The 16,503-nt window shown below is 43.8% G+C and overlaps 3 protein-coding genes across 8 annotated transcripts in view; 2 read left to right on the top strand and 1 right to left on the bottom strand.

The window, feature by feature from the left end:
* The window catches only part of creb3l1 (cAMP responsive element binding protein 3-like 1), a 23,540-nt gene extending 16,775 nt beyond the window's left edge, over positions 1-6,765 (top strand). For 2 of the 5 annotated variants that reach the window (XM_011485534.4, XM_011485528.4), the window contains 7 exons: positions 291-437; positions 513-571; positions 2,857-2,925; positions 3,638-3,740; positions 3,813-3,951; positions 4,078-4,231; positions 4,305-6,765. In XM_011485534.4, coding sequence (XP_011483836.2) covers positions 291-437; positions 513-571; positions 2,857-2,925; positions 3,638-3,740; positions 3,813-3,951; positions 4,078-4,231; positions 4,305-4,335 — 702 coding nt within the window. In that variant the 3' untranslated portion in view covers positions 4,336-6,765. Of the gene's footprint in view, positions 1-290; positions 438-512; positions 572-2,856; positions 2,926-3,637; positions 3,774-3,812; positions 3,952-4,077; positions 4,232-4,304 lie in introns of all 5 variants that reach the window. The other 3 variants (XM_078931272.1, XM_078931269.1, XM_078931271.1) reach the window with 2 other exon arrangements.
* harbi1 (harbinger transposase derived 1) lies at positions 6,014-9,729 on the bottom strand. The gene is made up of 7 exons (XM_004066616.5): positions 9,460-9,729; positions 8,862-9,030; positions 8,596-8,798; positions 8,435-8,522; positions 8,165-8,372; positions 7,915-8,090; positions 6,014-6,994 (listed from the first exon to the last, which is right to left on the bottom strand). Exons 2-7 carry the CDS (start codon positions 9,024-9,026, stop codon positions 6,800-6,802), a joined length of 1,035 nt encoding a protein of 344 aa, XP_004066664.1. The 5' UTR covers positions 9,027-9,030; positions 9,460-9,729; the 3' UTR covers positions 6,014-6,799.
* Positions 9,726-16,503, top strand: atg13 (ATG13 autophagy related 13 homolog (S. cerevisiae)). Of its 2 annotated transcripts, XM_011485541.3 has the most exons (18): positions 9,727-9,899; positions 10,733-10,813; positions 10,904-10,984; positions 11,074-11,193; positions 11,269-11,315; positions 11,446-11,586; positions 12,740-12,780; positions 12,858-12,954; positions 13,026-13,133; positions 13,576-13,669; positions 13,787-13,885; positions 14,016-14,099; positions 14,180-14,286; positions 14,361-14,484; positions 14,554-14,631; positions 14,705-14,812; positions 15,839-15,967; positions 16,038-16,503. In XM_011485541.3, exons 2-18 carry the CDS (start codon positions 10,745-10,747, stop codon positions 16,113-16,115), a joined length of 1,605 nt encoding a protein of 534 aa, XP_011483843.1. In that variant the 5' UTR covers positions 9,727-9,899; positions 10,733-10,744; the 3' UTR covers positions 16,116-16,503. The 2 variants fall into 2 exon arrangements, with proteins under 2 accessions (XP_004066665.1, XP_011483843.1); XM_004066617.4 differs by lacking the exon at positions 13,787-13,885 and having other exon boundaries at positions 9,726-9,899.

The following is a 16,503-nucleotide window of genomic DNA, read 5'->3' as shown; positions in this document are numbered from 1 at the left end:
TTTTTGTTGAGCTTGCAGCCATTAGAACAGATTTGTTTTGAAGCGTTTTATTTCCTCAAAAGACGACAAAATTCCTCTTTAGTTTGTGAAAAAGCTGCCTTGTTGGGAACAACAGCTCCACCTAGTGTCCAAACTGAGAATTGATCCATCATTATTTGTATTTCTGAGTGTCCTGGGCCTATTTATGACAGGATCTGACCCCCAAAGAGTTACAGCTTTCATTTTGGTGATAAAAGTTTGGTTTGAAAATGATTTCATGGAGTTTTTTATTGTTCCGTTGTGTTCTTCAGAAGCTGCAGGGCTCGGGGCCGCTCATGCTCACAGAGGAGGAGAAGAGAACGCTGGTGGCAGAGGGGTACCCCGTCCCCAACAAGCTTCCCCTCACCAAGAGCGAGGAGAAGGCGCTGAAGAGAGTCCGGCGGAAGATTAAAAACAAGGCAAACTAATTGAAAGAAAAAAAATTCCATCTTACAAAGTTCCTTTTTGGTGACAAATCACATGTTTTTGTTCAGATCTCAGCTCAGGAAAGTCGGAGGAAGAAGAAGGAGTATGTGGACTGTCTGGAGAAAAAGTAAGGCTTTTGATTTTTCAGAAACATTTGTTGGTTAATTCGGTCTGTGGACGCCCAGTTGTTGCATCTGTGAGGTCAGAAGGTGTTTGGGAGATTCACATCTCCTCTGAGCTTCCTTTGGGATCATCCGTTTACAGACCGAGGTTTTCCCTCTCTAGATTTTTATTATTTATCGCTGAAGAATATGGAAAAACCTTCAGCAGATCCAGTTGTGTAATGCTGAAGTGGAGCTGGCAGCAAACGCTCACTTCAGGGCCAGCTTTTGTGTTTGGAGGTTTCCTAACCGTGGCGCGGAATGACAGTACGGCTCTGCTGGGGGGCGGAGCTGGAGGCCGGCGTGGTCACGAATGTTTGAGCGCCCTAACTGAACGAAGATTTCTTCATCATCATCATCAGTCGCCTTTTTAGACCTACCAGACTCATGAAGAGCAAAAAACTTTTTTATTCACTTTGACCTGGTTCCAGGAGTCTGCTGAACACATGGAGCGTCATGAAAAGGAAATCTAAACATGGATTAACATTCCTTTCAGAGTAACAATAATCCTAATCCTGAAGATTTTACACTTAAAATGCCACTTTAATCTGAACTAAAACCTCAGTGACGGAGCAGCTTTCTTTTAGGAATCAATCGAAACGCACACAAACATTTTTATCTGCTTTGTAATCACATTGTGTCTCTGCACTAAAGAAATACCTGCCAAAATATTTATAGTCCAACTAGCACTCCGAGACTATTTTTCAATTATTTAAAAACATTCGCCAAGAAATAATTTTAGTGTAGACTTGTGGTTTTATAAATCCCAACAGAAATAAATTCTTTCCAAGCTTTAATTGCTAGGATCACACAGGAAGTTCATGAAAAACGTGGCGGGGTCAAGAAACACAACATTTTTTTAAAATAAATTAATTTAAAAAAGAGAAACTGTCAAAGAAATACAAACAACAGACTATTTATTTTAGAAGTGGCTGTACCCCATAAAAACAGAGAAAAAAGGCGTTTATTTCATCCAGAGTGTTTGCATCCGTGTCACATGATCACAACAGCCAATCAGATGTCGGAGTTTACGCCGCGCGGAATCCGGAGGAAAGCTCCGCTAATATTAGCAGCTAAATTGAAAAATTGGGAAAGGATCGCTCTGACGTATATTTGAAAACATTTTAGGTGAGTCGAAGTAAAATGTTAAACTTTTGACAGCGATTGTTATAAGTTATTAAAATTAAATTAGAATGTTTTCGTCTCTTTCCCCCCCCGAAATGCTGTTTGTTTTTATAGCCTGTATTAGGATTCTTTAAAAAGTACATTAAATAACTTTCATTGTCTACACTTTTCATATGCTGTTTGGTACAAAAATATTAGTATATAATTTATCAATAAAAAAAGACTAATGATAATGAGTCGAAAAGTAAGATTTGGGATCGATGCAATAAAGAGCAGAGCCACCTAGTGGCGATCTGCTTCAACTGCAGCCTCTAATGAAGGAGATGCAACAAGTTTAGATGTTATTTCACTCTGAATAACGATAACATCAAAGTTTAAATCCGGAAGAACAGTTACCAAATAACAAAATAGGCAGAGGTTCATTTTGAAAGCTTTATTAAAAAAAACTTATAACAAAGATTATGCCTGCAGCAGCAGCAGTTTTATTAGAACACAAACAATAAGTAAAACCGTACAGAACCCCCCCCCCCAAAAAAATGGAGACCATAACAGTTAGGTTTTTTCCTTCTTTTATTTTATCTTTTATAGTCCTGAACACTTGTGGATAAGGGTATGTCGTATAATTTCTGGTACAGGGTCACGGGGGTCGCTGGACTCCATCCCAGCTGTCGTCTGGTCACCACATTAAAGCTTTCGGGACAAACGTCAAGCGGAGGTTAAGAATGGATCTGAATCAGCTCTCGTTTGTTAAAAATATGTAGCTGTTGAGCATCTTTAAGTAATTTAATATGAAGAAAACAATCATGAAGCAGATCGTCCTTTTATTCTCCTTTGAATTATTTATTTACACACTTTATGTAACACGGCACAAGTCGTTTGAAGCATTTTCTTTGTTTGTTTTCTCCTTTTATTCCATGTTAGACTGCATTCAAGTCGACCTAAATGACATATTTGTGGTATTTAAATCCACAGTGTGACATTTTTTTAAAAAGTGTCCCATAAGAAAAACGGAGGTGAAACATTTCCTGTTTCCTTTGAGATGCCTCTGTTTGGAAAAGTCGAGCCCCTGTTTTGGGTTGGTCAGACTTTAACAGAGATGCTGAAGGACGATGTCTGCCTCCTTCAGGGTGGAGAGCTACACGTCAGAGAACGGCGACCTGTGGAGAAAAGTGGAAAACCTGGAGACGGCCAACAGGTGAGGGTCGCGCTTTTCCTCAGAACGCAGATCGAACTGAGCGTGGACGGCTGTGTCACCCCCTCTGTTATTATAACTATATGATCTGCTATTATCCCGGGAGTGGGGGGGTTGCTGGTTAGACGGGTGTGGAGGGGTAGAGGGGTCTGAGGCCTGTCATTAGGCGAGCAGCAGCTTTCATCATGAAAACCAAACCACCTCACAGAGGGGAACAATGAGCTGGGCGCTGAGTCAGAACGGTGAAGTTGAGAGGCAGAAACTAAATTTAAACTTGAAGAAAACGCCTCAAATGCAGCGATTAGTGGTCATTCTGTTCTCTGCGCAGCACATTTTCATCCTCAAATGAGCTCAGGATCTATCGGGAAGACGATCGAATCCAGAGAAGGAGGAAATAAAAAGTCGTTTTTCTTGTGGAAGAAGTTTGCTGCTCCTCTGTGGAGCATTTCTCTGGAATGAGAGTTTGATGGAGAACCGGAGTGAAGGCAGGTCCCGGGGCGCTGAGCCCGGTTCTCTGTCTCCACTCAGTGGTGGCGGCGCGTCCTCGCAGCCCCTGAAGGCTCATACCATCAGAGCCCTGCTCTCCAGATCCACCTCTAAAAAAAACCACATGGACCGAGGAGCAGCAGGGATGGTTGTTTCAGAGGGGCGTTTGTTTGTTGTGGTGGCACCAAAATATCCAAATAAACTGACTGAAGTGTCGTTCGGCCTGCAGGTCTCTGCTGCAGCAGCTGCAGAAGCTTCAGTCCCTCATTTCGGGGAAGGTCATCCCTCGCTCCTGTAAGATCGCCTCCACCCAAACGGGAACGTGTCTCATGGTAATGCCTCTTCCACCCGATGAATCAGATAAGGTAGAATAAAAGTTGGTAAAGAAAAGTGTGTTTTTGCAGATGGTGGCGCTGTGCTTCGTCCTGGTGTTGGGCTCCTTCTCCCCCTGCCTCTCACCCCTCTCCCTGCTGTCCCACAGCTCATCCAGCCCCCACCCCGGTGCCCCTTCTCCATCCGCAGACCTCTACACCACCAGTCAGGGTACGTCCTCCTCACCAGACGTGATGCCCTCTTTCCAGTCTGCGCTTCGTTTAGACGTTTCTAAAAGATTAGAAAATGGAACAGTCACGTAAAAAAAAAAAAAACGGCGCCATCTTCTGTTTGCAGTGCGCTCCCGCAGCCTGCTCTTCTACGACGAACGGGCTCCTCCAGAGGAGAGTTTAACGCTGCCGTCACCAGCGGGGGAAGTGCTGCGCTCCGAGGCCCCACCCCACGTGCACACGCGCCAGCACGCCACCAACAACACCGAGGCGGAGCAAAGGTACGGGCCGCTCCACGTCCGTGGATCTCCGTCACACGATGGCGGACTTTAACCTGCGACCTCTCCTCCTCAGGGAACCAGGCAGAGTCTCCGAGTTCTTCTGACATCTGCCGTCCCTCACCTCTGACCCCGCCTCCAAACGTCAACCCGTTGGACCGCCGCCAGTCTTCAGTTTCCCCATCAGAACGAGTTTCCTTTAGAGGTCATTCTGTTCTTATTTCCTTTTCAACCAAAGATCCGGCGTGGCAGATCTACGTCTAAAGATTCACCGATTGAATGTATAGATGGACTAAACGTGGTGATGTCACTTCCTGGCTCCTTTTGGGCCCATTTAACAAACAGGTTTTCATCAAGAGAAGGTCGGAACATTTCCAACGAGGGCAGAACTAACAAAATCCGGGTTTTAACATTCACCTGTCAATCGAAAAGCCACGCCCCCTTTTGTTGCCGCCTTGCCTAGATTTCAAGAAGCTCAAAAATAATCAGCAGCTGGAACACGCCCACTAAGTTATCTGTCAATCAAATGGGCACGCCCCCTTATTACTTTGGCCAGATTTGTCTTGAAATCAAAAGCTCAAAATGAACCAATCAGGTGAAACACACAGCTGTCAGCAGCTGGAACACGCCCACTAAAGATGCTGCATCAGTAAGGATTCAAATGTCACCTGTCATCCAAAAGGACCCGCCCCCTTTTGAACATTTTCTCACATTTTCAGCTTTTTTTAAGCCTATTCTTCTGGGTGTTCAAAAAAACCCAGAAGAAATACATTTTTAGGGCCAGGCGGTTCATTAGGTTTCTGCTTTTTCCGTCGACCTCCTAGTGGTCACCCGGTTAAACTCACCTGGTAAACTCACCTGGTAAACTCACCTGGTAAACTCACCTGGCTTCAAATGTCTCTGCCATCTGAAAGGTGGGGATTGATGACATCACAGCTCCCTGAATACAAACCAATGAATCACATGACCGCACGCCTGTCAATCTTGTTTTTGGCGGCATTTATTCATTCCTGATCCCCGGTGATAAAAAAAAAAGAAAAAGCGCCAGAATAATCCAACACAAAGGGTCACATGACCACACACTCCGTCCATACCTATACATGCTATCAAATGGTCGGCAGGCCTGAAAATCCTCATGAGAGATGGGATTTCTTGCCATCAATTTAAAAAAAAAAAAGGTGTGTTTACGACACATTTTGAGCAAAAATGTAAAAACATCAAGTGTTTTAGTTTGACTTATCAGTGTTTTCTTGCGCAGCAGAACATTTATGGAGAGGAAAATCAAAGGGCTGCGTTACGATTTACTTTTATTCCGGTAAAAGAGGTTTCCGCATGTCCAAACACGTTTAAAAAGCAGGAATCTTTACCTGAACTGAAGACATGTCACAGTGCCTTTCACAAGCTTGGATCTACAGCCAATTAATCTGATGGAAAAATGACCTTAAAAGAAAGATTTTTTGAATAATTTCCTCCTTTTTTTGCATCAACATTTAACCATCAGTATAGATTCACTCAAGAGTACGACAGTATTTCTACTAAACGTCTAAACTGTGTTTTTTTTATGTCATATTCCGACCAAAATCGTTTTATTTCTGCTTTAGATCATATTTTAATAAAGAGGCTGTGAGATGGAACATCAAATTATTTTTATGGAAAAAGACAGACTGTATATGTAATATATTTGCATTCCAAAAAAGAGCATATTTAATTTATGCAACAAAAAATACTTTTCGTTTATTGTATTGTTCTTTTTTTTTAAAATAATCTAAAAAAAAAACACACACAAAAAATACAACTTTTAATATATTTAGAGCATCAAAAAAAGAGCTTTTTCTTTTTTTGGACATTTCAAGTGTTCCGTTTTACATGTTAACATGATCTTTTTTCACTTTTTGCTTTCAAACGTCTACATTTTTGGTCCAAAAAAAGCGTCAATTTATCACAAAATAAATGACAAAATGTTAATTAAAAAAAAGAAGAGTTTGTGGAGGATGAAAAAAGCACTGCTCTTCATTGTGTTGGTGTGACAGCAGTGTGTGTTTTATTTATTCATTCCGTGTTTGTAGAAAGTTTGTAAATACTGATGAGTGAAAGCAGCCGTTAAACACCACTACTACTACTCTGATGGAACATTTTGACCACTAGCCCAAACCAAAAAATCTCCTCCAGAAGCAAAAAGGAAGTAGAATTTCTGATACTCTTTCAAAATAAAACACAAACTCAAAGAGGTTTTCCACTTTTCTTCCTCAAAAGTCCCGTTTGTTGTCTTTCTGCACCCGTGTACATAAATGTCGACCGCTTCATGTGGACTTCTTGTATATAAGGGCCTTGTTTTTGTATTGTGACATAAAGATTTTCACCTGTGGACCGTGTGTGGGTGGAGAAGAGACAGCAGCGGCTGCACCCCGGGAGCTCTGTGGTTTGGATTGTTGTTGTTGTATAGTGTCCTGCATGTTCCTCCATATTCCAGTATTTTATCTTAGTATAGCCAGTAGAGTAGAAACAAGCAAAATATTAAAAAAACCTGCATCAGCAAAGCGGCTGTCCGACTCTTTTGTGCGCGTCTTGGGGTCAGCTGAAGTGTTTGAGGATGAGCTGCTTGCGGAGCTCCTCCGCCTCGTCGTCCGCCGGCCTCTGCTTGGGGTCCCTGTGCTCCTCCAGGGGCTCGGTCCGCTCCAGGGTCCAGGCGTCCAGTCCGGACTGCAGGGAGACGTTGTGGAGGACGCAGCACGCCAGCAGGATGGACGAGCTCCTCTCCGGGGAGTACTGCAAGATCCGGAGAGGAGCCGTGAACACATCTGACCTCGTCTGGAGTTCAATTCAGGATTCAAATCAAAATTCATTTATAAAAGCCCGTTTCCTCTCCTTAAAGGGCTTTGCGTAAAAATGAAATGCATATTAAACAATAAAAAATCCAGAACAGAGGTAAAAGGAAACTGCAACAGAAGAGAAACTTACTTCAAAGCAAAGCTAAAAGAGCTAGAAGGAGCTGCATTTTCAGAAATAAACCCAGGGTTGATGCTATGTTGCTGAATGAAAATGAAACTTAAAGGGTAATAATTGAAAAACAAAACAAAGAAATGATCAAAGTTGATCATAAATAAAGTGAAAACGGCACAATAACAAAAAAACATGAACAACGCCAGAGCCGGGTATCGAACCAGCGAGCTTCTGCACCAAGGATGTCAATGGAGGCAGAAATCCTGGAATATCTGGAAAAGTTCAAGGATTTGAAGGACCAAAAGTCACAGCTGGAAAAAGCTGAAAGAACTGAACATTTGAATATTTGACAGGTTACAATAGCTGAGACATTGTAGGAGGAGCTAAGCAGCAAAAAATGGAGGAAGATGCCAGAATAAAGGAAGAAAAACAGGAAAACAATGCGTTGAAGGCTTTATTGCATTGAACCTGGTTGGTGGGGTCATGGCGTGACACCTGCGCTTCGGTGCACAATTTTGCTGGTTCGATTCCCAGCGCTCGCATTTTTCACAAAAATATTTTTATTGTTGTTGTGCTATTCTAACTTTATTTATGGTCAACTTTAATCATTTCTTTATTATTTTGCCAATTATTATCATTTAATTTTCATTTTTCTTCAGGAATATAGCATCAACCCTGCATTTTCTTCTGGAAATGCAGCTCCTTGTAGTTTTCTGATTAGTTGAAACATTCATCCAGTAATATACCTGCAGATATCCTTTAGTGCCATCCAAACATCTGAATCGGGTCTGGATGGCTCTGAAGGTTCTGTCCACGATCTCATGGGTGGCTGTGTGAGCCAGGTTATAGCGACACTCTGCGGGGGACTCGGGGGCCTCCACCGGAGTCATTAACCATTTCCTTAGAGGGTAGCGGCCGTCGCCTGAAAAGGGAAACGACGGTCACCGCCGAGATTTACGTCAGGAACCTCTAGTGAGTCATGAAGCGGCGGCTCACCCAGGAGCCAGCCCTCCTCGCTGTCCTGCAGCTGCTTGTAGAGAGCGGATCTTTCCAGAACCTCGGTGTCGTGGAGTCCGCCGGGCCAGTGCGTTTCTGCGCTTAGCAGCAAACCTCGGGCGTCGCAGACCAGCTGACAAGCCACAGAGTGAAATCCCTTCTTGTTGACGTATGAGGAGTCCTCGCTGTTTGGAGCTTTGATGGCCACCTGGAGAGATTTGAGAATCGCATCGATAGAAACGTGAACCCGAAGGCGTGAAGACAGTTTACCTGAACGCAGTCCAGCACCCCGAGAACACCTGGAATTCCTGCAACCCTCTGAAACTCCTGGAGGGACTGTTCTCTGCTGGACGGCTCTCTGTTCAGGAAACGTTCTGTTTATCAGTGTGGAGAAATCCACAACGAAAACCAAACCCCATCCAACCGTTTACCGATCGAAGGTGATGAACTGCGGGGCTTTCTCCACCAAGGCTTTGGTCACGTTGGAAACACATCTGGACATGGACGCCTGGCTGATTCCTATGATGTCCCCCATGGAGGTCTGGAAAGAGCCAGACGTGTAGAAGCCAAGCGCAGCCAAGACCTGCACCTCAGGACTGATGGCTCTGGACCTCTGCGTTCGTCTCCCGAGAGCCTGGAACGTCAAAACGTTAGGAAACACGAGGAAGGAGGAGCTGCAGCCAGGAAGACACCACACCTCTCTGAGCAGCTCCACCAGATACAGGATGAAGTCTCTCGGGAAGCTAAAATGCGTGAGGAGGAAACTGTCCGAGACCGAATCCAGGTCAAAGCGGTCCAGCGTTTTGTGACCTCGACCGTGGAGGAGAAGGTCACAGTCCAGAACAGCGATGGAGATGGCCATGATGCTGGGGAGAAGAAAGTCGGCTTAAATTTAATCAAATCTTTTCTTTTCTTTTTCACAATAGAACTTAAACCACAAATCAGATTTAAAAAAAAAGAGGGGTGGAATTGAGAAATCCTGTCGCATTTTTAGAATGTCCATTATCAGATTATTTTCTAGACTGACAATAAACTGACAACATTAAAAAAAAAACAGGAGATTAGCAGACAAAAACGCCCCAACATACAAACTAAAAGGCCAAACAGAACCAAAAAATGCATAATTTACAAGCGTTAGCAAAACTCGCCAACCGGTTAGCTTCCTAGCATTTAACACTTTCTTGTTTTGTGCTTCCTTTTTCTGACCAAACCTTTCTAAAATATTAGTTTGGGTGGTTAAAAACGTGCAAAGGGGTAGCTGTTTTAATCTGCAGATAACTCAGATTTAATCTTACCTTTATGTTCTGAATGCTAACACATTTTCCCATCAAAACAAAAACCTGGAAACAGCTCAATTTAATCCGAGGTTCCGCGGCCGCACATTCGAAACGATTTCTTTTTATTTTTTGAATTATTTTATTGTTATTATATTAAAAAACTGAATTTTTACTCGAAAATTTTTAATTATACGTTTTTCTTTTTTTAAAACAGCATTAATGTTTCTTTGTTGTGCTTAAATGTATTTTGCTGCTAGGTGATATTATGACGAAAGAGCCGACGCGACTGCGCAACTGCAATAACACGTCGACATGGAGAAAATAAACAGAAAAGTGGCACAGCCGTTGTTGACGCCAGAAACAGTCATGTAAATGTCTGTTTAGCGCGACTTTACGTGCTGTGCTTATCGACAGAAATAATATTTTATTGAATATCCGTCGATTCGGATGAAACTAATGTAAGTGTCGGGGTCTTTTGGACTTAAGTGAACGTTAGTCAGCTGTTAGGCTGTCGTTAGCCACAGGCTAATGCTAATGACTAAGTCAGTGTGTCGTCCCTCTTAAACTTTCGGTGATTCCTTCTTTAAAAGACAAATCTTCTCTTGAATTTGTCATTATTATATGTATTAAACCGCAACCAAATATTGTATTTTATATTTGTTCGTATTAATGACGGTTTCATCGAGGAGGCCCCACTTGTTTAGCTTAAAACAGCAGATTTATAAACATAAGTTGGTCGGTGAAAAATTGTATTAAAGTCGAAGTTTATTAAACATATATATTTTTTCCTGTTATAGCTGAAGACATGGCAAAGAAAAACATCCGGTCCAAATTCCGAGTTAAAGGTCAATACGAAAAAAAACCCTGTTTTAAATAAATCTTTATTGACAACTCAATGTTCAGACAAAGTTTGAACACACTTCAATATACATAGAACTGTTTGTGATTAGAAGTTTTACAGCTGTTTTCCCTCTATCAAAAATAAGACTTTCTTATATAGAAATACACAAAATAATATAATCAAATAAAGAAAAATAAAACACGATGTTTTTCTTGCTAGATATAATAAATTACTCAATTTAAAAGTGTTCTATAAAGACAAATACAATTATTTGGACCTTTTCTAACAACTTCTTTTCTGTGAATATAATATTTTGCCAAAATTATGATTTCAACTAAAACAGTTTCGATCTTTTTTGGGCGAGTTTTCCTCTGCGTTTGTGGCTGCAGTAAAACGTTCAAATGTGTGGTAAAAATGTCAAATCTGCTGGATTGTTTGGTGTGATTGCAGGTTGGTGGCAACATGGACAGTGACCTGAGTCCACAGGATAAAAAAGACCTGGACAAGTTCATTAAATTCTTTGCTTTGAAGGTAACAATCGAAATGTTTGCGTTGCTCCCCACAGTCAGACGTCCCCTCACATTTCATCGCATTGTTTATGAGCCTTTGTTGTGGTTGCAGACTGTCCAGGTGATAGTCCAAGCCCGCCTAGGAGAGAAGATTTGCACTCGGTCCTCTTCATCACCCACTGGTTCTGATTGGGTAAGACGTTTTGGGTTTTTTTAAAGTCTTTAATGAAATCTTTACTAATCTCTCCTGATACCTTTTTTTGTTTTTGACATATTGACTAGTTTAATCTGGCCATCAAGGACATCCCAGAGGTGAGTCATGAAGCGAAGAAGGCTCTGGCCGGCCAACTCCCGGGCATCGGGCGCTCCATGTGCGTGGAGATCTCCCTGAAGACGTCGGAGGTAAAGGCGCCGTTTTACCCCCCTGATGATGATGAATGATGATTGAAATGTTAAAGTGGGATCTTTGTCCTTTAGGGCGACTCAATGGAATTAGAGACTTGGTGCCTGGAAATGAATGAAAAGTGAGTCTTTTAGAGACAAAATAGTCAGGAATGAAGCTAAAAGTTTCTGTCAAATAATCTGTAGTTGAATCAGATTTCATGAGGATTTGTGGCAGTGATCCGCTGAACCGTATTTGTGTTTTTGCTGCAGGTGTGATAAAGACATAAAGGTGTCGTACACGGTCTACAACCGTCTGTCTGTCCTTCTGAAGTCGCTCATGGCCATAACCAGGGTGACGCCTGCCTACAAACTGTCCAGGAAGCAGGGACACGACTACGTCATATTATACAGGTGACGTCTTATGCTGTTTATCCTGCTGCAGCTCGGATTCAGGAGCTGCTGCCGCAGAATTTCTGTCTTATCTCCTCATACGAACGCAAACTTTTTCTGCTATTTTGAAAAGGCCTAATTGTTATTGGGATTATCAGCACGCCTGTATTAATAGAATCAATGTTTAATTATGTACAGAAGCAGGAGATTAGGTTTGATGACATTTTTTAGGTTTTTACTTCAAATTTAACAAAAACTATTCAGTTATTCGGTCTACCATAGAACAAGAAGAGAACAGGGACATCTAGTGGCCAAATAGAGTCATATCAGCCTCTAAAGTTTGATCATCTTGAAACTTTTATTCTACTACCCAGTATTTTCTGCCTCTTTAATATGAAGTTGGACGTTTTTAAATACATTTTTCTTATCAGGTCTTTTTATTTACTTTGAAAAAAACGTTTTATCTAAACTTTCTTGGAATATCTGGTTCCATTTTCTAGAATAATATCAAAACATGCTGAATAACAAATATACATATATATATATTTTACCACTAAAACATTAATATGTGTTAAAAATGGGATTAAATCTCACATTTATTCCCAAAACCATCGATTTTATGGTTTTCCATCCACTCTATGATTGTGTTTTTATTCAGAATAGGTACAAACTTTAATTTAAACCATATTTTCAGAGTATTTTCTTGTATTAATATTCATTATCAGGAACGTGGCGAGCATGTTAGTAAAGTTAATTTGACTTTTTGAAGTTAATTTTAGTTTTAAAAAAAGTAGTTCAGAAAAACACAATAAAAGTCTTTTGGTGTTTGTGTTCATATAAACATATTATTATAATCCAAATCTATTTATATATATAAGTAAACTGACCACAGAAGAGTTCTTTAGGACAATAAAAAGATGTTTAATGGAAAAAAAGACAATTTAAAGTCTCTGATAAAATTAAAACTCTTTCTGACAGAAAACCTCCATTTTTTGGTTTTTTTTTTAAAGTTTTATTTAAAATAAGTGAACACACAAACAGTTGTACTTTTGCTCAGCGTCTTAGAATCTCCCAAAGTACATTTGTTACTGATCCAAACGGCAGAATAAAATCATCGGGGAGCGGCTCAGCGATGAATCTGTGCGGTTTCAGGACGTTTCTTCTTTTCCTGTAGGATCTACTTTGGGGAGGTCCAGCTGAGTGGATTAGGAGAAGGTAACCGTGTCTTTGTCCTCATTTGATCTCACGTACGTACCGCCACGGGTAACTCACGGCGTTCCGCGCTCCCGCAGGTTTCCAGACGGTGCGCGTCGGGGTGGTGGGCACCCCCGTGGGGACGGTCACCCTCTCCTGCGCTTACCGCACCAACCTGGCCTTCATGTCCAGCAGGTGAGGTCACGGCCACATTAGTGGCGTTTCCGTCTTCCCGCCGCCTCATCTGAACGTGAGCCGCTTCACAGGCAGTTTGACCGGTCGGCCCCCATCCTGGGGATCATCGTGGACCACTTTGTGGACCCCCCCTGCAGCAGCCAGCGCCCCGCAGTCCTGGGACAGCCCTGCAACTACAGGTAGATCCCAGCCGGACCTGCAGATGACTACGGCCCAGCGGTCATCATCACCTGACCTCAGTGATGAAATGTTTTATTGGAGGCATCAGCAGAGAGGAAAAGAAGGTTTGAGGGCAGAAGAAACAAAAAGATCCAGAAATCTGTTCACGTTTATTTAAAAACGATAGACAGAGAACGTCATTTATGGATTCATAACAGCAGAAAGGACTAAGAGAGGGGGGCAGTTCTGTTTAAACTGCTACAAAGCGGGGCAGTTATGCGTTAAGGGAATGGTAAGACAAAATAAAAAGCTTAATAATTCATCCTGAATCCACAAACATGGAGCGGTTTCTGCTTCATATCCGTGAAAGTGTCGCTGCACGCCGAGCGTTTTGTTCTGGACGTGCGTCCGCTTCCTGCAGCTTCGGCCCCTGAAGCCCGTCTTTCCTTTCATTCGCCGCAGAGCCCCCGACGAGGATGACGGGGGTGCCTTCGCAGGAGTCCAGGACTCCCAGGAGGTCTGCACCACCTCCTTCTCCACCTCCCCGCCCTCCCAGGTCAGACCCCCCCCCCTGCTCTCCTCTTCTTTCTGTTTTTCATCGTTTCCCTCTGTTTCCTGAATATTTTGTTTTTCCTATCTTCTTCTGGGGGGGGGGTTGCTTGCATGGCCTCAGTGTGTCTGTACACTGAGCCCCTCCCCTTCTAAAATGTCCAAGCCCCTCCCTCTGGACAGTCTGCAGCTCCCATTGGCTCCTGGACTTGTCGCTCACACTGTGAGTCTTTAATTGGCTGTAGTAACTCCACCAGGTGTGGCAGTTTCCTGCTTCACCTGCTGCTCCTCATCCGCCCCTCTGGCGATCTCTGGTCCCTCCGTTTACCTCGTGGTTAATGTTTGCCCCGCAGATGTGCTCCTCCAGGTTATCGTACCAGCCTGGAGCTCTGCCCGGCGCCGCCGAGGTCCATCCCACCGCGGCCAACGCCGCCCAGGTGAGTGCAGGGCGGGGCATGAGGTCTTCTCCAGGAGTCGGAGAAAAGACTGAAGTTCCTTCACTGTTTTGATGCTTCAGGTGCTGCATGCTGGGAAAGAAGGCGGAGTCGGAGTGGTTCCCTGTCAGCCTCACGGGGCGGAGACCCACCTGACTGGGGAGCCCCCCCTCAACACCCCCGGCAGCAGGTTTGTTGTTTTATGTTTAGAGAGGATCTGAGGAAGACTCTGGTTTGATGGCCTTCATCCTTCCCCCCCCCCAGTGGTGATGATGAGGGTCTGTCGCGGAGCGCCGAAGAGCGAAGCGTCTCCCCGTCTGACCCGGTGGAGTACCTCAACGCTTTCACCCGGAAAGTCGGCGCCTTCGTGAACAAACCCAGCACGCAGGTGAGCCCCCGGAGCCGCCGGACCCCCCCGTCTGGTTTCTTCAGCGTTCTGAAACGCCGCTGCTTGCAGATAACGGCCGCCAACCTGGACCTGCCGTTCGCCGCTTTCGCCGCTCGGGGCCTGGACTCGGAGGGGAGCGATCCCATGGTAACGGCTGCGCAGCCGCACAAACCACCCCCGCCTTCGACTGCGCCGCTGATGCTGGTTTTTGTGGGTGCAGGTTCAGCCCCCGGAGTCCCCCCCCAGCCAGTCCCCCCTGCAGGCCAGCCTTCACTCTCAGGGCTCAGAGGGATCCGGGCCGCAGGACGACTTCGTCATGGTGGACTTTGTGAGTTCAGACTTCACATTCTGGAGTTTTTTATTGTTGTGTTTGTGCAGCAGCATGTTGCTCCTTTTCCGGTTCCCGAGGTCATTCTGACTCATATTTACCTGTTGAGGCTCCGCCCATTTCCATCTTTTCAACTGGAATCACATTCCCTTCAGAGAAGATCCTCAAAATGTAACTAAAGTAAAAACAAAAAATGAAAGATTATTAATTTATAAAACGTTTTACTTACATATAAAATGATCTAAAATTTCTTTAAACTCATTAAAAAAATAAGTGTTTATCAACTAGTTTATCAAGACCGACTTGAAGCCAGAATCTGATTACAAGTTAACATGACTCAGCGGTTTTACAGACTTCTGTGGTTTCTCAAAATTTTGGGTGTTTTTTTCAGCAAAGAATGGAAAAGTTTACGACAGTGTTTTGGGCCACTATGAAAGAATGAAAATACAAGAATACGGTCGTAAAATTATGAGAAGTCATAATTTTAAAAGAAGTTGTAATCTGCGGGAGAAACTAGACTAAAATTTTAATACCATAAGTTACAAATTGAGAACTTATGAGATTAATGTCATAGATTTATAATGTAAAAGTCTCTTTACTTTACTAAAAACTAAAAAAGAACCAATATTGTGTTTCAGAATGAGACGTCGATTGGATTTTCAAAATAAGAGCAGCCTCTAAAGACTTACAAGTGAACATGATTCTTTTATGACTTCCCTGGAGTCTTAAATCCAGAATAAATCAGAACCCAGAAGAACTTCGGTGACCAAAATTCTGAAGAACGTCTCCGATCTTTAAGTCAAAAACATCGGGTTGTTGAAGCTTCATCCGTTTCTGGAGAAGTCGGATCTGTTCTGCGTGTTTTGGATGGTTTCATGACGGAGTTCATTTTTAAATATCCGGCTGAAAAGTCTTGACTCCTCTGGTCCGGACGGGACGTGGTGGAGCTTCAGGAACCCGTAATCGTTGCTGCATCTTCTTCTGAATTCCTGCCGCCTTTGAGCTTCCATCCGCGTTTGTCCGCAGCGTCCGGCCTTCTCCAAGGACGACCTCCTGCCGATGGACCTGGGCACGTTCTACAGAGAGTTCCAGAACCCCCCCCAGCTGACCAGCCTGTCGCTCCACATCAGCTCCCAGTCCATGGCCGACGACCTGGTGAGCGGCGTTTCCGTTCCTCAGAGCGTCCGCTTCCCCCGGACTCTGAACGCTCGTTCTCTCCACGCAGGACTCGCTCCCGGAGAAGCTGCGCGTCTACGAGAAGAACATCGACGAGTTCGACGCGTTTGTGGACATGCTCCAGTAGGGTGAAGAACACTAGAAGGAGCTGGTACCGTCTCGTGAGCAGAACTCCCACTAAATCCCCTTTTATTGTTCCTGACCTTCACCGCCTCCATCAATACTCTGTTCCTCACAAACGTCTGGTAGTCGTAGACAAAGTGCACTAAACGTCTGGAGCGGCTCCTGAGACGGAGAATCTGCCCTCTACTGAGAGCGTTGAAGGTCGTCTCCACGCCGTTCTGAGGCTCCCAGCTGGTCTGGGACTCCGCCCCTTCCTTCTGTGTTAGCTTCCAGCCTCGGAGGACCTTCGGAGCCAGAACCTCCTCCTCCAGCGTAAACCTCATTCTCATGGCTGTTTCAGAAGCTGTAAGTTAATGTGTTGGTGTCCGAATAAAGCATGGCTGCTCCGCTCA

Source organism: Oryzias latipes, chromosome 2, assembly GCF_053564925.1.
Source record: "Oryzias latipes strain Hd-rR chromosome 2, Olatipes_Hd-rR_3.1".
Classification (NCBI taxonomy): domain Eukaryota; kingdom Metazoa; phylum Chordata; class Actinopteri; order Beloniformes; family Adrianichthyidae; genus Oryzias; species Oryzias latipes.
This window is presented reverse-complemented; position numbering and strand designations above follow the sequence as displayed.